Source organism: Silene latifolia, chromosome X (genome assembly GCF_048544455.1).
Source record: "Silene latifolia isolate original U9 population chromosome X, ASM4854445v1, whole genome shotgun sequence".
In the NCBI taxonomy this organism is placed as follows: Eukaryota; Viridiplantae; Streptophyta; class Magnoliopsida; order Caryophyllales; family Caryophyllaceae; genus Silene; species Silene latifolia.
In genome coordinates, this window is record NC_133537.1 from 188,057,319 (window position 1) to 188,079,095 (window position 21,777).

Consider the following 21,777-nt stretch of genomic DNA (forward strand, 5'->3'; position numbering starts at 1 on the left):
AACATATTTTTTAGCTGTAAATTTTTATCATAATACGTCAATAAATTTTTAACAAATATTTAATAATATCGTATTTTTTAGCCGCAACTTTTTATTATCATTAAGTTATTTAAAAAAAAAAAAGAATTTCCTTATCCTAAAAAGATCGGAGATAAATTTGTGCAGAATGTGAAATATTAAATGTATAAATATTTAAATACAAAAGATTATGTCCATTTATAACTTATCATGTCCACAATTTATATGTTAAAAATACTACGCACTATTTTAGGAAATATCTTTTAGGCGGGAAAAATGGGAGTTTCGCCTATTTATTTAGTAAATAGGGGATTGGTACATCTCCACCTAAAATTGAAAGCCTGGAAATGATTACACTCGTTGCAAACAATAAAGTGCCCTATTACGACGTAGCGGGAGCCCGTCAGGTATGTTATAGGGTGATTAGCGAATCTGAGAGGTTATTACCTTTACACCGGTAATTGAGATTGACTTATGACCCTTACCTTGTCCGGTATTATTTCATAGTGAAACGACCACCTGCACCCTTCTCCTTATATCTTTACTCTTAATTTCATTCTAGTTATTTGTTTTGGCAATTTCTGATGGTACCCTTGTGGTTTGTCACTTGGTCCATGATATCCCTGTTTTTAAAAATGTGCCGATAATACCTTGAGGTTAAATATTTATGCCAATGGTACCCTTGTTGGATAATGTACATTGAATTAGACTAACGGAGTATGAAGAGATAACTAATTTTGGCGGGGAATTTTATTTTTAAAAATACTTTTTAAAAAAAAAAATAGTTTGCATAAAATACTCCTGAGATTTGTAGTCTCACAAAATACCCTTTGGTTTAACAAAGCTCAAGGGTATTTTATATACTATTTCGCAAATTTAGCAGAGGACATTCCCCTGTTTATGGCTGATACATTGATTATCAAAATGTTGAAACTTTCTAGTCATTCCGAATCTGCTACGGAAACCATTTCAAAAGGGTTCCAAAAGTTGACTACCGAGATTGGTACTTTTGATACTTTTGAGATCCACCCCGCTTACATCAACTTGGTGGAATGAAATCAGTTGGGTGATGCGGCTTCCGAGGATAGAATAGGGAAAAAAATAGGATTTTTTGTCAAAAACTGCCTTATATTTAGGGGTATTTGTAAAAAAGACTATCTTATATTATTTTTCTTGTTTTAGACTACCTTTGTTTTCTCTTTTTTTGGGTCAAAAACTACCTATGCTGAAAATATGGTGAAATTTGGTCAATTTAACGACATTAACCTATCTTACATTACTCTCTTAACACCAAACAACAATGATCAAGTGCGTTCAAACCACAATTTAACTTCAAATAAGCATAATTTATGTTTTTACATTTCAATAATAACTACGAACATCTCTTAAAGTTAAGCGTAAGTACATCATGACTTCCCAAAATAGGGTCTAAGCAAGTTTGTAACATAAAGGACCCATGCGAGATAGGTTAAAGCCAGAAAACCGACCAATTCCGTCTAGACTCTTAGCATAGGTAGTTATTGACCAAAAATAAAGAAATCAAAGATAGTCGATACAAAACAAATAATGTAAGGTAGTATTTTTACAAATAGCCCTAAATATAAGGTAGTTTCAAACAAAAAATCCAAAAAAATATATGAAATATTTGACGGGATAAAAATGTGTACTACAAAAATGACAAAACCCTCATTTTTAGGGGTGACTTATATTAGAGAGACAGTAAAGAGTAAAGACGACGTTTTTCCGTGGCGCCATTCCTTCACTTGGAGAATTAACAAAGCTGTAGATTGCCATCACCAACATTACTTCAATTCTCAGGTTTCCCCTCTTTCTCTCAACAATTTAACATTTTTCTGTCACTTTTCTTGTTTTTTTTTTTTTTTTTTTTTGTTAGTTTAGTTTTGTGAAACACAAGTTCCTTCCTTTACTTGGGTTTCTCTGTCACCATCATATACCTGTGTAATTTATTTGAATTTTAATTTCTGCTGCTTGTTTTTCCAGTATGGATATGGATAAAGAATTCCTCTCGGCACCTATAAAATCACCTGTTGACAAATACCAACTCATTCCCGAATTTTTGAAGGTAATTTTTTTTTTCGCTATTATACCATAATTCTAGTATTCTACCTTCCATGAATTCTCTCAAAATCCCAACACCACGACGACATTGCCCAATTCAGTGTCGGACCGACTCCTGAAATAGCATAGTTAAAGGTTACGATGTGTGTTTATCCGAAGACCCATGAGGAAAATTGCATCCAAAAGAAACGCACTTTTGTACTGACCCGTTTTACTGTATTTTATGATTTTTATGGTAATCTACTACTAAAGAGTTGTACAGTCTTCGGCTCCGTTAAATCGTACTAATATATTTGGAGTATTATTGTGGATTTTCCTTAAATTTTCATCTCTCTGTTTATTTTATTTTGGTGTTGCAGGGCTTGAACTAGTGATTTTAGCTGATTATTGAATTAAAATGTACTCAGTATAAGTTGTGGTTCTGTTATTAATTTTTGTATTTGTAGGTGGGAGGGTTAGTGAAAGAACACTTGGATTCTTACAATTATTTCGTAACTACCGGCATCAACAAGATTGTACAAGTTAACAATGAAATTCGATCATCTCAGTATCCTGATCTTTACCTCAAGTATTGTTTTTTCTCCTTCTACCGTTGTTGAAACCTACATTTTCCCTACATGTCACCACTTGGGTTTTAATGTTTCTGTCTTCTCATTTTCAAAACATGCTTGGAGAATTTTGAAAAATGGGAAGACAATAAAAAAATGGAGGGAGTATTAAATTCGTAGACGACATCGATTAGAAGTACTAGGCATGTTTGGCTGTTCCCCGCTTTATGTGTCGGAACTCAAAACACCCTACTTTATTCACTTTGATTTGGCAATTTTTGTTGTAGGTAGAAGCAATTGAGTAATAGAGACTTGGATACCTCTTATTTTCAGAATACATTTAAAATCGAGCAACAGTTCATGTACATGAATATATTATATTTTCCTTGAGATGATGATGCAAAAAATTCAGTGGCACTTAGGGGGTTTAGTGAGAAAAAAGTGCACGGGTACTACCATGTGAATACAAAAAAACAGGGAGGGGTTCCCATGTTGAACTTGCAAAAACTAAGGTGTTGTCGTTCGTATAATATTTGAACCATCTATTTTATATTGGAATTGGAAGCTGTATTTTGAATGCTTCATTTGCCCCTTGTGCGTGACTTAGATAATGCTCCTAGGTTTCTGGATTGATTTTTAACTTTTACAGGTTTAAAGATGTCAAGGTCGGTGCTCCATCAATTATGTCTGGTGGTACAGAGAAGTCCATTACCCCTCAGTTCTGCAGGCTCTCAGACTTTACGTTAGTTCTCTAAACACTTTCTTGTTAATCCTTGAGCTGTTATAATGTGTAATTGTTACCATTCTTGGTACATATAAGGCTAATGGCCTGGAACTCTGCTGATTATTATATTGGAATTCCTTGTGTAAGTTTTGTGTTTGCCTTCGTCACCTCGCAACATCTGCATGTTTATTCATATGCACACCCTACTTGCTAATTGTACAATGATTGGCAAGCTTGCAGATTTTTTTTTTGGACAATAACTAACAAGTTATAACCAGTGTCTTAATGGGGGTTTCCATAGTATAGATATATAGTTAGAGGGACTTTGAAGACTAGTCCTGTCAATTCATGTGTTAATTTTGTAAGTGTCTGATTCTTTTTTTTTTTTTTGGTCAAATATGGGGTTATAAGCTTAGCTAGGTTGAAACTTGATATTCGATGTGATTACGGTGGGTAGAAAAATGTTGCGAAGTGTCTTTGAAGCGTTTTTATATGTTTGCGTGTAAAGAGATATGCTGTGTCAGGTGTGCAATTCATGGGCGTCACATAGATATGGTAGTGGTAGGGGGATTTATTTTTGCAAATATTACTTCTTGATTGATTATAAAAGGTGCAAAATACAAAAAAAATGTAGTTATTGTGGACTGTAGGCCGGGTAGTAGTTGTCACGGGGATAAGTGCATAACTGGGTATTTTATTAAAAGATCTGAATGAAAGTGGTTTTATTTTCTGAAGGTTCTGCTATGTGTTCTGTTCTGAAAGTAAGGCTGATGTATGAGCTTGTTTATTTATTTATTTTATTTTACCTTTTTTTTTGTCCTTATGGATAAGTAGATATAAAGCTTATTATAGCCCACTTTCTAGTTTAGAGTTTGGGGATCCATTTTCCCGGAGTGTGCCTCCTTCCCTCCGTATATATTTCTATTGCCTTTGGAATATGATGGAAAGAAGCAAAATGGTTCACTAAATTGCTTGTGATTCTTGATTGTGTGAAGTAGCGCTCAGTCAATGTAATCTGCGATACAATTTTCATTATGGGCCATCCAAATACAACCTTATTTAGTGAATATACACAGGAAAGGCTGCGTAGTGCGTACCATTGATTCACCTTATCTCTCTATAAGAAGGAGCCTTTGAGGCAATGGAAAATGTCGTCATTGTATTTGTCGGTTTCTCCCTAGTGGCGCTTTTGCTTGGGTGGGCTTGGTGGGTCCGCTTCATATGCCACATAGGTGATGCTGTTATTGTCAAATACGACTTATAAAATACGCTCAAGCTGTTTAAGTTCAAAAGCAATTTAATATGATGAATGGAGACGAAATCTTGCTTCATTTGCTTAATAACCAAAGTACTATGTTCCTTGACCTATTCACTACTATAAACCCCGTTTTGTTGCCACCAGAGGGGAGGGGCATCATGTGTCTCATGATTGTTTACATCTGTACAAAGAGATTCTCTATCATGCAACTAATTTTTACAATATTTGTGCTGCTGTTGCTGCTCTTTTTTTAACTCTCCCCATTTCAGCAAGAGCTTGTGGCCATGATTGTGTTAATGTAGGAAAATCATTCTAGTTTAGTAGGAGTATTAGTTTATTACGTTCGTAGAAGCTTTTTTTTTTTTTTGTGAACCTTGTTGTTTCCATTTCACTCCGATTTTAAAAGAAATCCGGACTTCGATTTTAAAACCTTAAGTTTACCTTCTTTTGTATTATGTTTCACTCCCCTTTTGTTTTTCACTTTTTCTTTTCTATATTTTCGCATTTTGAGGTGTGCGTTCACCCATGCACGATTCTAAAGGATGATTCATGTCAGCCGACCCCAAATCATTTTGGGATTAAGGCTTTGATGTTGTTGTTGTTGTTGCTTGTTTTTTCCATTTCCAATGACGCAAAAGACTCGTTATTCGTTGGTTATGGATTCATGAAATAAAGCAAAATGGCTCACTATACTGGTTGCGTTTCTTTTTATAGTGAAGTAGCAGTCATTCAATGTACTTGTAGACAATTTTCATATTGGGTCATTTGGAAACAACCTCTTTATGTTTCTAACACAAGGGTAATGCTGCCTCCTTACCTCGCAATTCGCGGGAGCCATTGAGGCCATGGGGTAATGTTGTTGTATCAATAACCCTGTCCTTAGATTTTTCACACAACTAAAGTTGTCTGTAAACCATTTGTGAACATCAAAAAGAAGGATAGGGTGCTCCACCTTAATTTTCTTATCACTATATTCTATGAAAGCTTAAACTCCCATAGTCCCATTCACTTGAATCTATTGTAAACTTCTGGAGTCTTCCCATTTCTGTATTACACTTTGAAATAAGGTTTTGGACTTTTGGCCTTCTTTTGGTGTACAATATGGTGTTTTGTTTTCTCATGCACATGCAACAAGGTTTATATATCATTTTTGCCACAACACCACTATATAACAAATATGTAATAGACTTCTGTGATTATTAATCAAGAAGCTTGTGACAGTAACACTATTCCTGAAGTTAACTTTATTTGATTTTTTATGTGATAGGTGACTGTCATGCACGATCACAATGCTACTCCATTTTCACTTCCTGTCTTACATATGAGATCTTACGTTTCGCTTATATGATGGTTATATATGGTATCACGTTCCATTTATTAAGAAGGGATGTAGTTTTTTGGATGATCAATCAATTAACAATACTACGTTTTTTTTTTTTTTTTTTTTTTTTTTTTTTTTTTTTTGCGTTATCAGATATGCAGCACCCATAATAGCTCATATTGAGTATGCATGTCGAAGTCAGAAGCTAAATAAAATTTGTGAAGTAAGTGTGTATTATTATATTTATGTCGTGGGATACTAGTGACTACAACAATCATATGATTTACGGATTTACCATTGTCCATGTGTGGCAGAAACATGTAGTCATAGGAAGAATGCCTGTGATGCTGCGAAGCTGTTGCTGCATTCTTTACAGGAAGGATGAAACTGAGCTAACCAAACTTGGTTGAGATCTTTTCTTGATTTTGCATTATTTTTCACATGTCTAATAATTTTGTCGTGATTCTAATATAAAATTTATAATAATCTTATGAATATAGGCGAATGTCCACTTGATCCAGGAGGGTACTTTGTCGTAAAAGGGAAAGAAAAGGTATGCGTCCGTCATGTTGCTACTTAAAGTTCATTGTATATATGGAGCTAATTGTTCCTTTTTCTTTTACTGTAAAGTTTTGATGGAGGTGATTGGTAACTTTTTGCCTTGTACTTTTGTTTTAGTAAATATTTCACTCCTGGATAAAAAAGTGTGGAACATTGTGTATATTCTGCTCACTGACTACTACTATCTATGATGTACATATGTGTGTTACTGTGGATGAACCTTACATAGCCGGAACAACTTTAAAAACTAGTCAAATTCGTGGTTTCAGTTGCTTTTCTAAGTTTTTTATCAGAGAGTTGCCACTTTCCCTGTTGGGAAATAGGTGTACTTGTTTAGATACAACAACAACATCATCAGAGCCTTAATCCCAAAATGATTTGGGGTCGGCTGACATGAATCATCCTTTCGAACCGTCCATGGGTGAACGCACGCCTCAAAATGCGAATAAAAAAAGGGAAGATGAAAAACAAAAAGGAAGAACGAAAATGTAATTGAAAGTCAAGGTAAACTTAGGGGTTTTAAAATCGAATTCCGTCTTTCTTTTATAAAAACTTAAAATTTAAATCGAGAGAAAAGATTAAAACGATTTTTAAAAACCGAAATAGAGTTAAGGATCCGGAATGAACCAGGTAAAATCTATAAGAAAGTGGTTGGTAAAAAAATGTAATAAAGGAGAGAAGAATAAATAATTTAATTTCTTTAAATTAAATAAAAAAACACTAAATCTATCAAAAAACATCAAATACTAAAAATCCACATGTATCCTTTCCCTCCATTGCGCCCTCTCCGTCACCATACTCTCCTCAAGCCCCAGAACTCTCATATCGTGCTCTATCACTCTCAACCATGTCTGTCTCGGTCTTCCTCAGCCTCTAGGGACCTTTTCTATCCATAGGTCTCCTTCTCACATGGCCAAACCATCTTAGTCGGTTTTTCATCATCTTGTCCTCTATTGGCGCCACTTTTACCTTTTCCCTAATCACCTCATTCCTTAACCGATCTTTCCTTGTATGTCCGCACATCCACCTCAACATGCGCATCTCCGCCACACTCATCTTTTGAATGTGACAATGCTTCACAGCCCAACACTCGGAGCCGTAAAGTAGGGCAGGCCTAATTGTCGTGCGATAAAATTTTCCCTTTAATCTTTGGGGCATATCTTTATCGCATAGAAACCCTGAAGCACTCTTCCATTTCAACCATCCCGCTTTAATTCTGTGAGCCACATCTCCGTCTAACTACCCATCTTTTTGAATAAAAGATCTTAGATATCTGAAGAAATCCGAACCCTCAACAACATTCCCATCGAAAATAATACTCCCCGCCTCTGTCGATCTTAACCCCGCCACCTTAGTGAACTGACACCTCAAATACTCAGTCTTACTCCTGCTCAGCCTCAACCCACGAGTCTCTAAAGTCTGCCTCCACAATTCCAACTCTCTCCACCCCCTCTTTTGCCTCATCAATCAACACAATATCATCAGCAAACATCATCCACCAAGGGATGTCGTCCTGAATATCCCTTGTCAACTCATCCATAACTATAGCAAAGAGAAAAGGACTAAGTGCGGAACCTTGATGCACCCCGATGGTAATAGGAAATTCTTCCGTTCTCCCAACATTAGTGCGAACACTTGCACTAGCCCCCTCATACATGTCCTTTATGAGGTCAATATATTTTCGCGACACACCCTTTCTCGCCAAAGCCCACCAAAGTACTTCTCTTGGTACCCTATCATATGCCTTTTCCAAGTCAATAAAAACCATATGTAATTCCTTCTTCTTGTCCCGATGGTATTCCATCAACTGTCTCATGATAAAAATCGCATCTATAGTCGATCTCCCGGGCATAAATCCGAATTGGTTTTCCGAGATGTCTACACATCTCCTAAGCCTTTGCTCGATTACCCGCTCCCATAACTTCATCGTATGACTCATAAGTTTAATTCCCCGATAATTGGAACACTCTTGAACATCACCTTTGTTCTTGTACAAAGGGACAAGAGTGCTTCTCCTCTAAACCGATGGCATCTTGTTGCTCCTCCAAATCTTGTTGAAAAGCATGGTTACCCATTCGATCCCTTTCTCCCCGAAGCACCTCCAAACTTCTATGGGTATACCATCTGGTCCCTCTGCTTTCTTTGACCCCATCTTCCTTAACGCCTTTCTAACTTCACTCTTTTGTATTCTACGCACAAATTCCCGATTAACCATGCTTGGTGTTACATCTACATCCCCAAAACCTTGTTCCTGATGTCCATTGAATAAATTATCAAAGTAAGAACTCCATCTAGCCTTTATTTCGTTATCCTGAACCAGAACCTTGTCGTCCATATCTTTCACACACCTAACTCTCCCAATATCTCTCGTCTTTCGGTCTCTTATGCGAGTCAGTTTATAGATATCCTTCTCTCCTTCTCTCGTGTCCAACCTGGCATACACTTCTTGGTTAACTTTTGCCCTCGCATCCCGTATGGCCTTTTTAGCGGCTCGTCTAGCCTCCTTGTACTTTTGAAAGTTCTCATCACTCATGCATTTCCCCAGAACCTTATAGCATTCACGTTTAGTCTTTATCGATTGTTTCACCACATCGTTCCACCAAGATGTGTCCTTACTTGATGATCTATTCCCTTTAGATTCCCCTAACACCTCCCTCGCCAAATCCTTTACAACATGCTCCAATTTATCCCACGTTGCATCGATATCTTTCTCCTCGCAATCCGACCAAATATCGCTACTTCTAACCTTATCCAAAAACGCTTGTTGGTTTCCCCCTTGTAGCTTCCACCACTTGATCCGTGCCTCACCGATTATCTTTCTCTTCCTCAAGTCTCTCTTACCCCAAAAATCAAGAACCACTAGTCTATGTTGTGTTGCGGCACTTTCCCCGGGTATGACCTTACAATTGGTGTACTCTTTCCTCCACACATTCCTTACCAAAAGGAAGTCAATTTGACTAGCATTACCTCCACTTCTATAAGTCACCAAATGAGAATGTCTTTTCTCGAACCAAGTGTTCATTACACCCAGTCATATGCCAAAGCAAAATCTAATATGTTACTTCCTGCTTCATTTCTCTCCCCGAATCCAAAACCCCCATGAATGTTCTCAAAGCCAACTCGACTAGTACCCACATGCCCATTGAGGTCACCACCAATGATCAATTTCTCTCCAATAGGGACTCGTTCTACAACCTCTTCCAAATCTTCCCAGAAGGCTCGTCGAAAAGAAGCATCCAAACCTACTTGAGGTGCGTAAGCACTTATAACCGTCACCACCTCATCCCCGACTACAAGCTTAATGTTCATAATCCTATCACTCTTTCTCGATACTTCTACCACATCATCAATGTAATCTTTATCAATGACAATACCCACTTGTCCCACTCCATTACGACTTTTGTCTTTACCCGTGTACCAAAGCTTATAACCCCAAGGCGCTATCACCCTTGCTTTATCTCCGACCCACTTTGTCTCCTGTAGACACATTATATGCACTCTCCTCCTTTTCATAACCTCCCTTACCTCAGCTAATCTCCCTGTCAAAGAGCCAACATTCCAAGTACCAAAACGTATCCTACTACCCTTCCTAAAGTCATGTCCTGATTTCTTTACCCGCTCTTGACCATGCTTCCTAGATCCAAACCTACTTGTTTAGATATTGTTTGTTTTACTATATGCTGAATGATGGTTACAAATTACAAAAGTACAACCTAGACGTGTCTTTTCTTGTAAGCATTCACACATATTGAAGAATATATTTAGAAGCTCATGTTTCTGTCGTCGTACATTTGTTCAGCTTAATTTCAAACTGTTATTATATGTTTAGTGATAATGAAATTAAACTCTTGCTTATTGTCCATGTGTGCATCTCCTTTATTTCTGGGTTGTCTGTTCCTCTTTCTATTTTTTATTTTTTTTAAAGTTCTATTACTTTTGTTAGGCCCATTTAGAAGAGTCTTTGCAAGTTTATACTTTTAAGAAATGATCAAGTTAGGATGCCTTTTGACAGCTACTACTAAAAGATACTCCCTCCTTTCCAAAGTGTTCTTCCCACATTGATTTGGAACACTTTTCAGAAAAGCCGTGTAATGTTCAAGAAAAAGCACAATGGGTTGAGGAGGGGAGAAGCTAAAAAACAAAAGCAGTTTACTTAACTACTAACCCCACGTTAAAACTCAGCCCTCCATGAGCCAACACCTCCAGAACCACCACTGCCACAACGTTACTAATACTATAATCGCTGGTAGCATTACAGATTAACAAAAAGTCCACCTGACTAGAAATTTGACCAGAACTACATTAATGAGGTATATTTTTACTTCTTTGTAGTGCTGGAAGTTTTCAAAATATGGTTGGTTAATCAGCCTGACTAGAAATTTGACAAGAACTACATCAATTAGGTTTATATCATCACCTTTTCTACTGTAACAGGAAAATACGAACAACAATGATGCACTAGTCTGAGATGCACCTTGTACATAAGGCACAACTAGCAAGACATGCAATTTCCTGAACATTCTTTGATATATATAGATAGATCCATCATCCTTCACTTTTACTTCTTTACATGACACCCCTCTTTAAAATAAAAATGAATGCCGTTGCTCAAAAGATATATTTTGAAATATACCAGCTTATTGCAAAATCAGTGTGCCTCATGTATATGAGACGCACACCGTTGCCTCCCACCTTAAACCTCATCGCAATAGGCCTTGTTGCCTCATGCTTTTTAAAAATAAAAAGTTAACTGTACGCACTTGTATTCGTTTATGCAACTAGCACATCTTTTGCTCCATGATTCACAGCTTTTTCCATGAGGTCACGGTTCAAATATTGTCTGGGAGTGAAGACTGGATCTGATGTTTTCTTTAATGAAATTTTTTGTTTGCAAACTTGATCATATGTTAATAAGAAATGTTTATTTTTCATAAAGGTATTTTTAGTAGGTGAATCTTTGTGGATTATTGGGCATCCAAATGTACAAGTTTTGACTTGTGATATGTTTCAAGCAGAGGTGATGTAAAAGGGTTTGGAGTCTGGTTATTCTTGTTAATTGAGTTCTTAGCGGCTTTTGTTTGAACATGTTTTGATCAAAATAATTTTCTGTAGTAACTTATGTTAGCTGTTGCAGTAGCTTCTTTTGATTGGAAGGGCGTAGCTATCTTCTATTAAAAAATCTTGATCTAGTGGTTTCCTTTGCATCATTCCGGTGTTTGTAAGTGGTTATGTTATTAGTTGTTAGATCACGTGTGTTGCAGTGTGCTTTATATATCTCATCCCAATTTTATTTTGCAGGTAATTTTGATTCAGGAGCAACTTTCAAATAACAGAATAATCATTGATATTAATAAAAAAGGAAAGTAAGTGTTATATTTTACGTTGTTGGTTTTCATACGTAGTTGGACTTTTAACCTCTAGGTTCAGCTTCATGCTTATGCATTCCAGCTCTCAAAATGTTCGACATGCAATTCTGGTTTTTTTTAGATGGAAAAAAAATGAAATAAGTGAATTGATATAACAGCTAGATTGAGGAGGCCCGAGGCGCACCAAGGCAAGGACGCCAAGTGCAGTTTTTTTGTTTAGGTTTTAATATTAGTTCAACCTCTATGTTATAGTGTTATACTTGCAAAACGTAAACGCACATTATAAATATTAAATGGAAGAAAATATCAATTTTCAAAGCGAAGATGCCACAATGCATTCTTTTGTATAAGTTTAATGCTAATGCGACCTCTATGTTGTACTTAAACAGCATAAACTCACATCATAAATATTAAATGGAAGTAAATATGAATGTTCATAAAGTATATTGTCCACAAAACCCACCATTGAATATGATAGGATAAAAAATTACGAAGAAAAAAAGGGAGAAGAAAGAGGAAAATAAAAAGGGCAGAAATGAGAAGTCTTCTAAGAAAAGAAGATAATATAGAAATTTAATAACAAAAATGAGAAGAAGACTAATGAGGAAAGACGAGCAAAGGAAAGGAGAGGAAATAAACTTTCTAGTTGAAAACAATAGAGGCAGGTGGAAGGAGAGGAGAAGCTGTAGAGTAACAAGGTACTAGAAGGCGCGATAGTGGCAAATAGGTGAGTTGTGTTTTTCCCCCCTCTTAAATCATGTTTAAGTAGTGGTGGATAGAGTCTTGTGTGTTGAACATAAGTTAATTACTTGGGTAATGAGTTCCTTGAAGATAGGTTTGGCATATAGGAGATGTTTTACTCCCTTAATCATTACCCATGGGGGAGGGTGGTTAATGTATTACCCCTTCATGAGGGTAATAGATTCGGGAGGTGAATAATTACTCTCATACCAAACATGGAAAACGCACCTTACATATCACTCCTGGAGCGTATACGTAGCGGAAGACTTTATTGTGGATTCAAGTGAGGCGAAAGATCCGAATGCACTAGGTGCAACCCGACCAGTTCGTGTCACTTGGTGTGATATGGGCGAAGCGGAAGTCTTTTTGTTTTGTTTTGTGTTTTTGTTGTGCAGGAATAAAAGGATATTTGCTTCGATTTCTTGTGAAGAGATCGAACCAATGGGATATTTGCTATCACTAGACCTATAGCGATAACAATGGGGAATTACTCGAAAACGCGTCAAGTAATAAAACTTAAACCGCGGAGCGCGTCCTTAGTTCAAGCAAGGTGCGAAATACTCGTTTCGACCTCTTAAGCCAAACTACTCGTGTAACAACACAAGAAGACAAGACAAGTTTTAGAGAATACTCTCAAGTTTTTACTTCCAAATTGGGTCATTACAAATGAGGGAGGCTAGGTCCTTATATAGGACAAAAAGCCTTGGCCTCCAAGTAAACATTAAATGCTAGTTTGCAAGTTCTAGGATGATTAGGTGCATAGAACTTACAACTTAGACTCTTTTGTCAACTATTTATTCAACCTAGTTTGAAAATACTAAAAACTAAGTAGGAATTCCTCCCCCTTTCTTGATGCCGCCATTCTCCCCATTCCCACACGGTTCTCACGGTTCCCACGGGTCTCGGGTTTCGATTCTTGCAGATTTCCATTTCTTTACTTGAGCCCATCCAATTTTCGTGCATAAATAATGTATTACTTGGGCTTGGTCTTGCTTGGTCTTCTAAGTTGAGCACAACCTCTTCTATTGGGTCTATATCCGCATCATCTTTGGGGCTTATTTGGACTGAATTTATTCGGGATTCCCGCTGAAATTTATTATAATTTTTACCCCCCCTCTATACGCATCAACTCTCCCTTTCTTCAAAAAGAATCGCCCTGATTCTTGTACCTTTAAGTGTCGAGGAGAGATGCTGCCTTGTGTTCATCCTTTGCTACCCAATGCCTGGTTTGAACACCTTCGATGATTGTTGAGAATCGAAATCAACACTCCCCATCTTCCAGAAGAATCGATCCGATTCTTGGAAATACTTGATGCCACCGGGGTCAAAAACAAATCTTGAAGTTAGATTCAACTTGATTATGAACATGGAGCTATTTGCACACACCGTTGATCTCTTCTTCAACTCATCATCTTCAATATAGTCTTCATGTTGATCTATCTCCAGTGAATTGAATTTGTAATGCATATTGTAAATTAAAACCATTTTGTGCCATCTTTGCTTGTGATTTCCTCCCCTCCATCCTCCGTGCACAATTCTACTAAAATCCAAATAATCGTTGCTCGAAACAACAAGATCATCATGAGCTTCCATAAAAATTGACTGCAATAAGAAGTTAGAGTTCCCACCATATAGCTTCTCATCAATGTATTTATCAATTGGTGATTGATACGGTTCTTTAGCTTGAGAATCTGATTTAATGTGATTGCCCAGAAACTCCTCATCCAAGATTGGCATAAGATTAAGTTTATTTTGATTTGCATCGTCATAACTTGTATGATCACTTTCTTCCACGTGAGCTTCATCATAAACTCCTTCAAATTCTTCATCAAAAACAATTGGTAGATTGGGATCAAATAAAGAAGTACCTTTTGTATGAGATTCATCCTCAAAAGAAAATATGTCATCTTCAATCACATCTTTAATTTGATCATCATCACTTAAGGGTTCTGTTCTGATAATCTCATCCTCTTCTTTTCGTTCATCATCCTGAAACTGACAATCGCCTATCTGACAGTCTACTGCATCGTTTGTTTCAACTAGATCAGGCATTCCCACAATCGACGATCGATCTGTTCGTGGCGTCTCTCCATGCTTTTCTTGAATTCGTAATCGTTTCAAGCATCGATATTGTTCAAAGGATATGTACTCCTCATTAGGGCAAGAAATATATGAATATCCAAATCCATGACACATAGTACAACGTGCCAAATCTTCTCTTCCAATCCTTAGACACTCAATTTCTCGTGACCGTCTCAAGATGAACAAAATTTCATCTTTGTATTGTTCCATCTTTTGCCCCCTTTTTTTTTTCGTTTTTTTTTTCTTTTTTTTTTCGCGGATGAACAAGATCGTGAACAGTGATCGCGTGCGTGATTTTTTTTTTGATTTTTTTTTTTTTTTGTTCAATCCGTGCCTTTAAGATCCAATCGATTAAACCTCAACTACCTCGTTGAGTCTAACCTTTGAATACCAATCGCGTTGGATATTCAACCACTAACTGATTGGGACCTCCTTAGGACCGTCTTGATTTTTTTGGGGTGATCAAGAGCCGAAGCTCTGATACCATTTGGAGCGTATACGTAGCGGAAGACTTTATTGTGGATTCAAGTGAGGCGAAAGATCCGAATGCACTAGGTGCAACCCGACCAGTTCGTGTCACTTGGTGTGATATGGGCGAAGCGGAAGTCTTTTTGTTTTGTTTTGTGTTTTTGTTGTGCAGGAATAAAAGGATATTTGCTTCGATTTCTTGTGAAGAGATCGAACCAATGGGATATTTGCTATCACTAGACCTATTGCGATAACAATGGGGAATTACTCGAAAACGCGTCAAGTAATTCAACTTAAACCGCGGAGCGCGTCCTTAGTTCAAGCAAGGTGCGAAATACTCGTTTCGACCTCTTAAGCCAAACTACTCGTGTAACAACACAAGAAGACAAGACAAGTTTTAGAGAATACTCTCAAGTTTTTACTTCCAAATTGGGTCATTACAAATGAGGGAGGCTAGGTCCTTATATAGGACAAAAAGCCTTGGCCTCCAAGTAAACATTAAATGCTAGTTTGCAAGTTCTAGGATGATTAGGTGCATAGAACTTACAAGGACTCTTTTGTCAACTATTTATTCAACCTAGTTTGAAAATACTAAAAACTAAGTAGGAATTCCTCCCCCTTTCTTGATGCCGCCATTCTCCCCATTCCTACACGGTTCTCACGGTTCCCACGGGTCTCGGGTTTCGATTGCGCAGATTTCCATTTCTTTACTTGAGCCCATCCAATTTTCGTGCATAAATAATGTATTACTTGGGCTTGGTCTTGCTTGGTCTTCTAAGTTGAGCACAACCTCTTCTATTCGGTCTATATCCGCATCATCTTTGGGGCTTATTTGGACTGAATTTATTCGGGATTCCCGCTGAAATTTATTATAATTTTTACCCCCCCTCTATACGCATCAACCCCCCCCCAATCCAAGCAAGCCCTTAGTAGTAATGGCAATTTATATAGTAGTCGGTGGTTGTGTAGAGTAGGATTTGATGTGGTTCTCACTTCTCAGTGGTTCCAAGATGTGGTCAGTGAGTTTGGCTGGGGGTGGCGGTGAGGCTGAGGGGGCGAGAAGGTTAGGTAGGGCAATGGGGGTTGTTGGGTAAGGGGTTTAATTTTACTAATTGATTATTCACGTATACTTAGAAACCAGTGTAAGGCACAAAAAGTAATGCACAACAATCCAGTGGAATGGAGGGAGTAGTTCTTATTTATGTCTTTATTTCTTCCCCTGCTTCTCTTACATGTAACATAGTAGTTAGATTGACTCAGCACCTTTAACTTTTTACCGGCATTTTCTGATGTAATACCCAATTACCCAGTTATATGATTCTTTGAGATTGTCTCACTTGAGATTTCTTTGTCAGCTTCATTGCATCTGTTACAAGCAGTACAACGACTTTTAGGAGCAAAACTTCGATAGTAATGGAAAAGGAGAAACTATATTTGGACCTCAATCAATTTCAGACAAAGGTATTGTCTTCATGTTATGTGAACTTAAGTCTCAAGTGGTACCTTGCTTTGTTTGATATTGCTGGTCTGCACATAACGATTTTTGGTATTAGGTTCCTATACTAGTAGTGATGAAGGCTATGGGAATGGAGTCCGTTCAAGAAGTTGTGCAAATGATTGGAAGAGATCCACGTTATACCTCTCTACTTTTGCCTTCTATAGAGGTAACACAAACATGTTAAGAACATCAAGTTTTCTAATGTCATTAACCAAGCAAAGTGAAGCATTATGTCTTCCATGCCTCCATAAATATACAAAAATACAAAAAATTCTCCTGTTCTTTTTATTTGAGGCGTTGCGTCTTTATGACCATCGTCATATCTCAATTCTGCATTCGAGCAAAAGGTTGCTGTAATATGTTGGGAATAGTGATATTAAATTAGGTAGTGCAAATTTCCAAAACAAGACGGCAATCATGGTAAAATATTTAAACTTTATATCCTTTACTTCCTTTTATCTAATTTTTGTAAATGTGGCTCAGGAGTGTGCAACTTGTGGTGTAGCCACAAGACAACAGGCTCTAGAGTTCCTTGAGAATAAGGTATGAAACACTTCTTTATACTTTAGAAGAATCTGAATATCTTCTGATCAATCTTCAGAAAACAACTTTGTGATATTAAAACAGGAGTTTAAAACCTCGTTTTGAACCTTACTACCAAGCTTAATGTAACTGGTTTAGGTGTTGATGTTACTTAAATTGTCTTTAATTTTTCATGTAATTTTCCGGGGCCATGTATGTATGAGCAATCTTCTCAGTTGCTAACTATAGTTGCTTTTTTCTTTTTAAGGTGAAAAAGCCACAATATTCTGGACCTTTGCCGGAAAAGGTGCTGTTCGGTAACTTTGAACCATTTAAATGTTTCTTGCTTTACTGTTCCGTGACAAGTACTTAGGGGGCGTTTTGTATGGGTTTGTTAGGAAAGGGAAAGGGAATCAAAGACCCCCATTCCATTTATTTCTGTATGTTGGATCATTTAATCATTCCCTTACCCCTATCCTTTCCCCCAAATCCCTCTACATCCCCCCCCCCCCCCCCCACACACACACACACACACAAAGGGTTTCCCATTCCCTTTCCCCTTCATCCTATCACCCCCAATCTCCTCACCATTACCACCCACACCCTACCTTGTTGAACCACCTAGTGCCCACACCGCCGGCGTCGTGGCCGCCGATCCCCCAGAACAACCTCACAGTCCGGTCGCCACCATTCCCCACCCCAGAACCACCCGGTCCTCCCCTAGTAAGCTGCCAGCGCCGGCGAATCACCCCTGATTGCCGGCATCACCTACAGCACCCGTCAAACCACCCTACACCATCTTTGAAACTTAACCCAACACCATAACCATCACTCTTCATAAAAAATTCTCTCCTACCCTCGAAATCCCCTTCCCTGCCCCCAAAAACACCTGTGGTGGGGCGACGACGTCAGCTGAGGTGGCAGTGGCAGGTGGGGCGACCGGTAGGGTAACAACGGTGGGGTTGGGAGACGGTGGCTACAACCATATTGGAGTAGATAAGTGGTTGTTTGTGGTGGTGGGTGTTAGTGGTAGGAGTGTGAGTGGGTGGACCACTATTCCCTTTCATTGATGTAACCAAATAACTAGTTAAAATTTCAGGTAATCCCTTTCCTTCCCCCCTCGGCCTCTTACCCTTTCCGATTTCATTTCCCTTTCCCTTTCGCTAACTAAGCGCCCCCTTATTACATTTCCAGGAAAACAGAGTATTGATGATCCTCCGTGACTTATTCATTGCCCATGTGCCGGTTAGTTGCTTTTTTTTTTAGTTTCTTTTTTCTATTCAAAACTTAAAAGCAGAAGAGATTGCCTTTATTCATTTCCCTTCATGGCTCTTGCTCTTACAGGTTCACAAAAATTCATTTCGCACCAAATGTATATATGCTGCTGTAATGTTGAGGCGCTTGTTAGAGGCTTATCTGAATAAAGATGCGGTAGACGACAAGGTGAATTCATATTTCATTAGGCCCTTTAGATAATTGTTGGAGGCTTGGAGCAATAGTCATGGAAGTTGTTTGACAACTCATGTCTAAACTTGTCGAATCTGTTGAAAATCTGTTCACGTGAGTCTCTGACATACATGATTATGTGGTAGGATTATGTTGGAAACAAGCGGTATGAGCTATCTGGCCAGTTGTTGTCACTCCTTTTTGAGGTAGCATGTGAACCATTTTGAGTACGTTTATATGGAACATGCTTTAGCTTCAATCTTCTTACAACTTTCGGTCGTGTTTCCCTTTTAGGACTTATTCAAGACAATGATCACAGAAGTTAGAAAAAAAGTGGATGTAAAATTAACCAGACAATATCATTCTAGCAAATTTGATTTCTCTCAGGTAATCTCAGTAGTATACTAGTATCCATTTGCGACATTTAACTTCTGTTTGTAGGAAGAACTCAGTATCTATTATCTACTTGTGTACATATAGTATTTGAAGGGATCAAATTCAGTAATGTCGATTTCCTTCTCTTGCCTTGTGTACTACAAAGCTTCTTCTCAGCTCTACGTTTGTTTATTTTACAACAATAGAGCCTTAATCCAAATTATTTGAGGATAACTAATTTATATCTATTCCAATGGTAATATACCTAGTATCTAGTCCAATTGAAATATGCCTAATAGCTATTTCAATTGTAATATAGCTACATATCTATCTCTCTATCTAATATGATAAATTGATATATAATTTATTCACTTCTAAAAAACATATCAACTTTAATTGTCTTGTTGCTCATTGTTGGTCTATGTTCCTTTTTCCTCTTTAAACTTTTTTTTTTTCTATCATTAGAGTTAGATTTTCCCAATTATCTTTTTTTTTTTTTTTTTTTTTTTTTTTTGTTGTTGTTGTTAAGTACTCCCTCCATACCACACCAATGGTAACATGGACCCACTTTTCTTCTCACAAAAAGTGGGTCTATGTTACCATTGGTGTGGTATGGAGGGAGTAAGAGATAGTATTCATTAAGGACTTCTTTGGGAGGGAAAGGGAGGGAGAATACAAAATCCCTTGTTTGGATAACACATGGGGTAGGAGGGAAATGGCTTGGGAGAGATTTGCAGGGTATCATCCAAGTCTAATCACATCCCTCCAATAAAGGAGAGATTTGGAGGTAGAACTCCCTTCCTCCCTTCCCCCTCCCGATCCCTTCCCTCTCGTCCACTTTTACTATATAAACACAGTAACACACCCTAAAGAACACCAAAGGGGTGACACCCATAAGGCCATAAATAAAAAGACACCATGGGGGTGATATTTATGACAAGAAGAAAAGCCAAGTGTTTCGAAGTGGAGAACTTGATTCAACTATTGGACTTGAAAAAGTGAAGATTCATCCTTTCCCAATCTATCTTTTACTTTCCGTTTACGTGATTTCACATTTTATATTCTTGATAACGATTCCATACGAGGGTTCTTGTAACTTGTAAGCAGGCCCATTTGTTGCCTTATATATAGAGTCAATGTTTATCTGAAACTTGCATTAAAGAAATATGGGCAGAGGGAGTACCTATTACATTTTTGTGACGCAAAGTATGCCAATATATAATCAACTTAATACATTTACTATTTTTTGGCATCAATTTTTTAAGAGTCGTCATCGTATGTATTCTTCCTCATTAGGGAAAAACACTAGCCTGAAGTATATCTCATGTTAATCAAAAACACTATTGACGTCCTAGTTTATCAAGAATTTATTGTACATGTACTGATGTACAGGTTAAATGAATACATTGTACAAGCTAGGATAATTTTTATTTAGGCACTAAGATAATTTGCAGTCCTTGACGCTCCTTTGAAAATTCTGTAATTTTGTTCCTGTCATTCATAGTAGATAACAGTTAGTAAGGCAACTTCGCAGAGGCAAAATAAGGGTTACTTGCACTGCCAATTGCATGTAGCCATCTCACCTCACTTCTAACAGACCATGAATGCCTGTAAAAGCCTAGCCATCTCAGAACATCTTCCCAAAGTCCTTTCATGTAATGACATTGAAGAACAAATGGTCAAGGCTCTCAGCATCTTTGTTGTGACAGAGATAACACTTGTTGACCATGGAGAAGTCTTTTTGGTGCAGCTTATCTGTAGTAGCTAATCTGTTTTGGTATGCATACCAAACTATGATGTTATGCCTAGGCATAACCATGTTCTACGAAATGACCTCGTAAACTTTGATCCTGGGCTGTGTTGGCCTGAAAAATTCATAAGCTTTAGCTATGCTGAATTTGTCATTTAGAGTTCCAGCTAATTTTTTTCTTCCTGTGTGCCTTCTGACTTTGCTTAAAAATTTACCGAAGATTTAGGAGGTATCTTCATAGTGAAAGGTCTGATTGCTTGGCGTGCACCTCCCATATGTTGCAATGCTTAAACCTGTAACTCTCAGCCCACCGGGTCAAATTGGACGTTTCCCCACTGTTACCTTCCGAATCCACTTAGCACATGCTTCTTTTTTCCAGTATAGTACTTCTCCCGCCCCCTCGCTTTAGTAAGAACTTTTCCCACTTCATCCAATGCAACTCCCCCCCCCCACCCACCCACCCACCCACCCACCCACCCACCCACACACACAAAAAAAAAAAAAAACTCTGCACAATTTATTAAGGGTCGTGCTTTTTCACATACTGATTTTACAATGTTACCCTTATCATTTTTTCATCCCTCCCCCAATTGATTTTTTCTCCCTTCACCCTCAGTCTCTCTCTCCCCCCTGCCCCGCATTCCCCCCCCCCCTTCTCCTCCACCTGCTCCGACAACCACAAACCACCGACGACCCGCTCCAACCACCACAAAGTCGTACCACCCTCCGCACCAGCCACCACGAGTCATAAAGAACACAAAAAAATTATTCATATTCTGAACAGTAGAAAGTTAAGGAGTATATGACGGACTGAATTCCACTTGAGCATGAAAGATACACATGGATACATCAATGCTTTAAGATTGTACGCAGTGCAAAGTTAATCCCAATTTTCCAAATTGTTTGTCATGACTCACGAGATACCCCAACTTCAGACAAGCCAAAAACCTCATTGAAATTCCTAACCAGAACAATTGATGGAACTAAGATTAGACTTGAAACAGGTATAGGCTTCTTGGA

The 21,777-nt window shown here is 37.8% G+C and overlaps 1 protein-coding gene across 2 annotated transcripts in view; it reads left to right on the forward strand.

The window, feature by feature from the left end:
* The first annotated feature begins 1,718 nt into the window (after positions 1 to 1,718).
* LOC141623754 (DNA-directed RNA polymerase III subunit 2-like) overlaps positions 1,719 to 21,777 on the forward strand; it is a 32,612-nt gene continuing 12,553 nt past the window's right edge. Inside the window, exons 1-16 of one of the 2 annotated variants that reach the window (XM_074439910.1) lie at positions 1,719 to 1,836; positions 2,020 to 2,101; positions 2,544 to 2,665; positions 3,295 to 3,387; positions 6,102 to 6,171; positions 6,263 to 6,353; positions 6,449 to 6,501; positions 11,808 to 11,872; positions 16,522 to 16,627; positions 16,720 to 16,830; positions 17,148 to 17,207; positions 17,455 to 17,493; positions 18,381 to 18,431; positions 18,531 to 18,629; positions 18,779 to 18,838; positions 18,927 to 19,019. In XM_074439910.1, the coding sequence (XP_074296011.1) occupies positions 2,021 to 2,101; positions 2,544 to 2,665; positions 3,295 to 3,387; positions 6,102 to 6,171; positions 6,263 to 6,353; positions 6,449 to 6,501; positions 11,808 to 11,872; positions 16,522 to 16,627; positions 16,720 to 16,830; positions 17,148 to 17,207; positions 17,455 to 17,493; positions 18,381 to 18,431; positions 18,531 to 18,629; positions 18,779 to 18,838; positions 18,927 to 19,019 (1,194 nt within the window). In that variant the 5' untranslated portion in view covers positions 1,719 to 1,836; position 2,020. Of the gene's footprint in view, positions 1,837 to 2,019; positions 2,102 to 2,543; positions 2,666 to 3,294; positions 3,388 to 6,101; positions 6,172 to 6,262; positions 6,354 to 6,448; positions 6,502 to 11,807; positions 11,873 to 16,521; positions 16,628 to 16,719; positions 16,831 to 17,147; positions 17,208 to 17,454; positions 17,494 to 18,380; positions 18,432 to 18,530; positions 18,630 to 18,778; positions 18,839 to 18,926; positions 19,020 to 21,777 lie in introns of those variants that run through there. The other variant, XM_074439911.1, reaches the window with a different exon arrangement.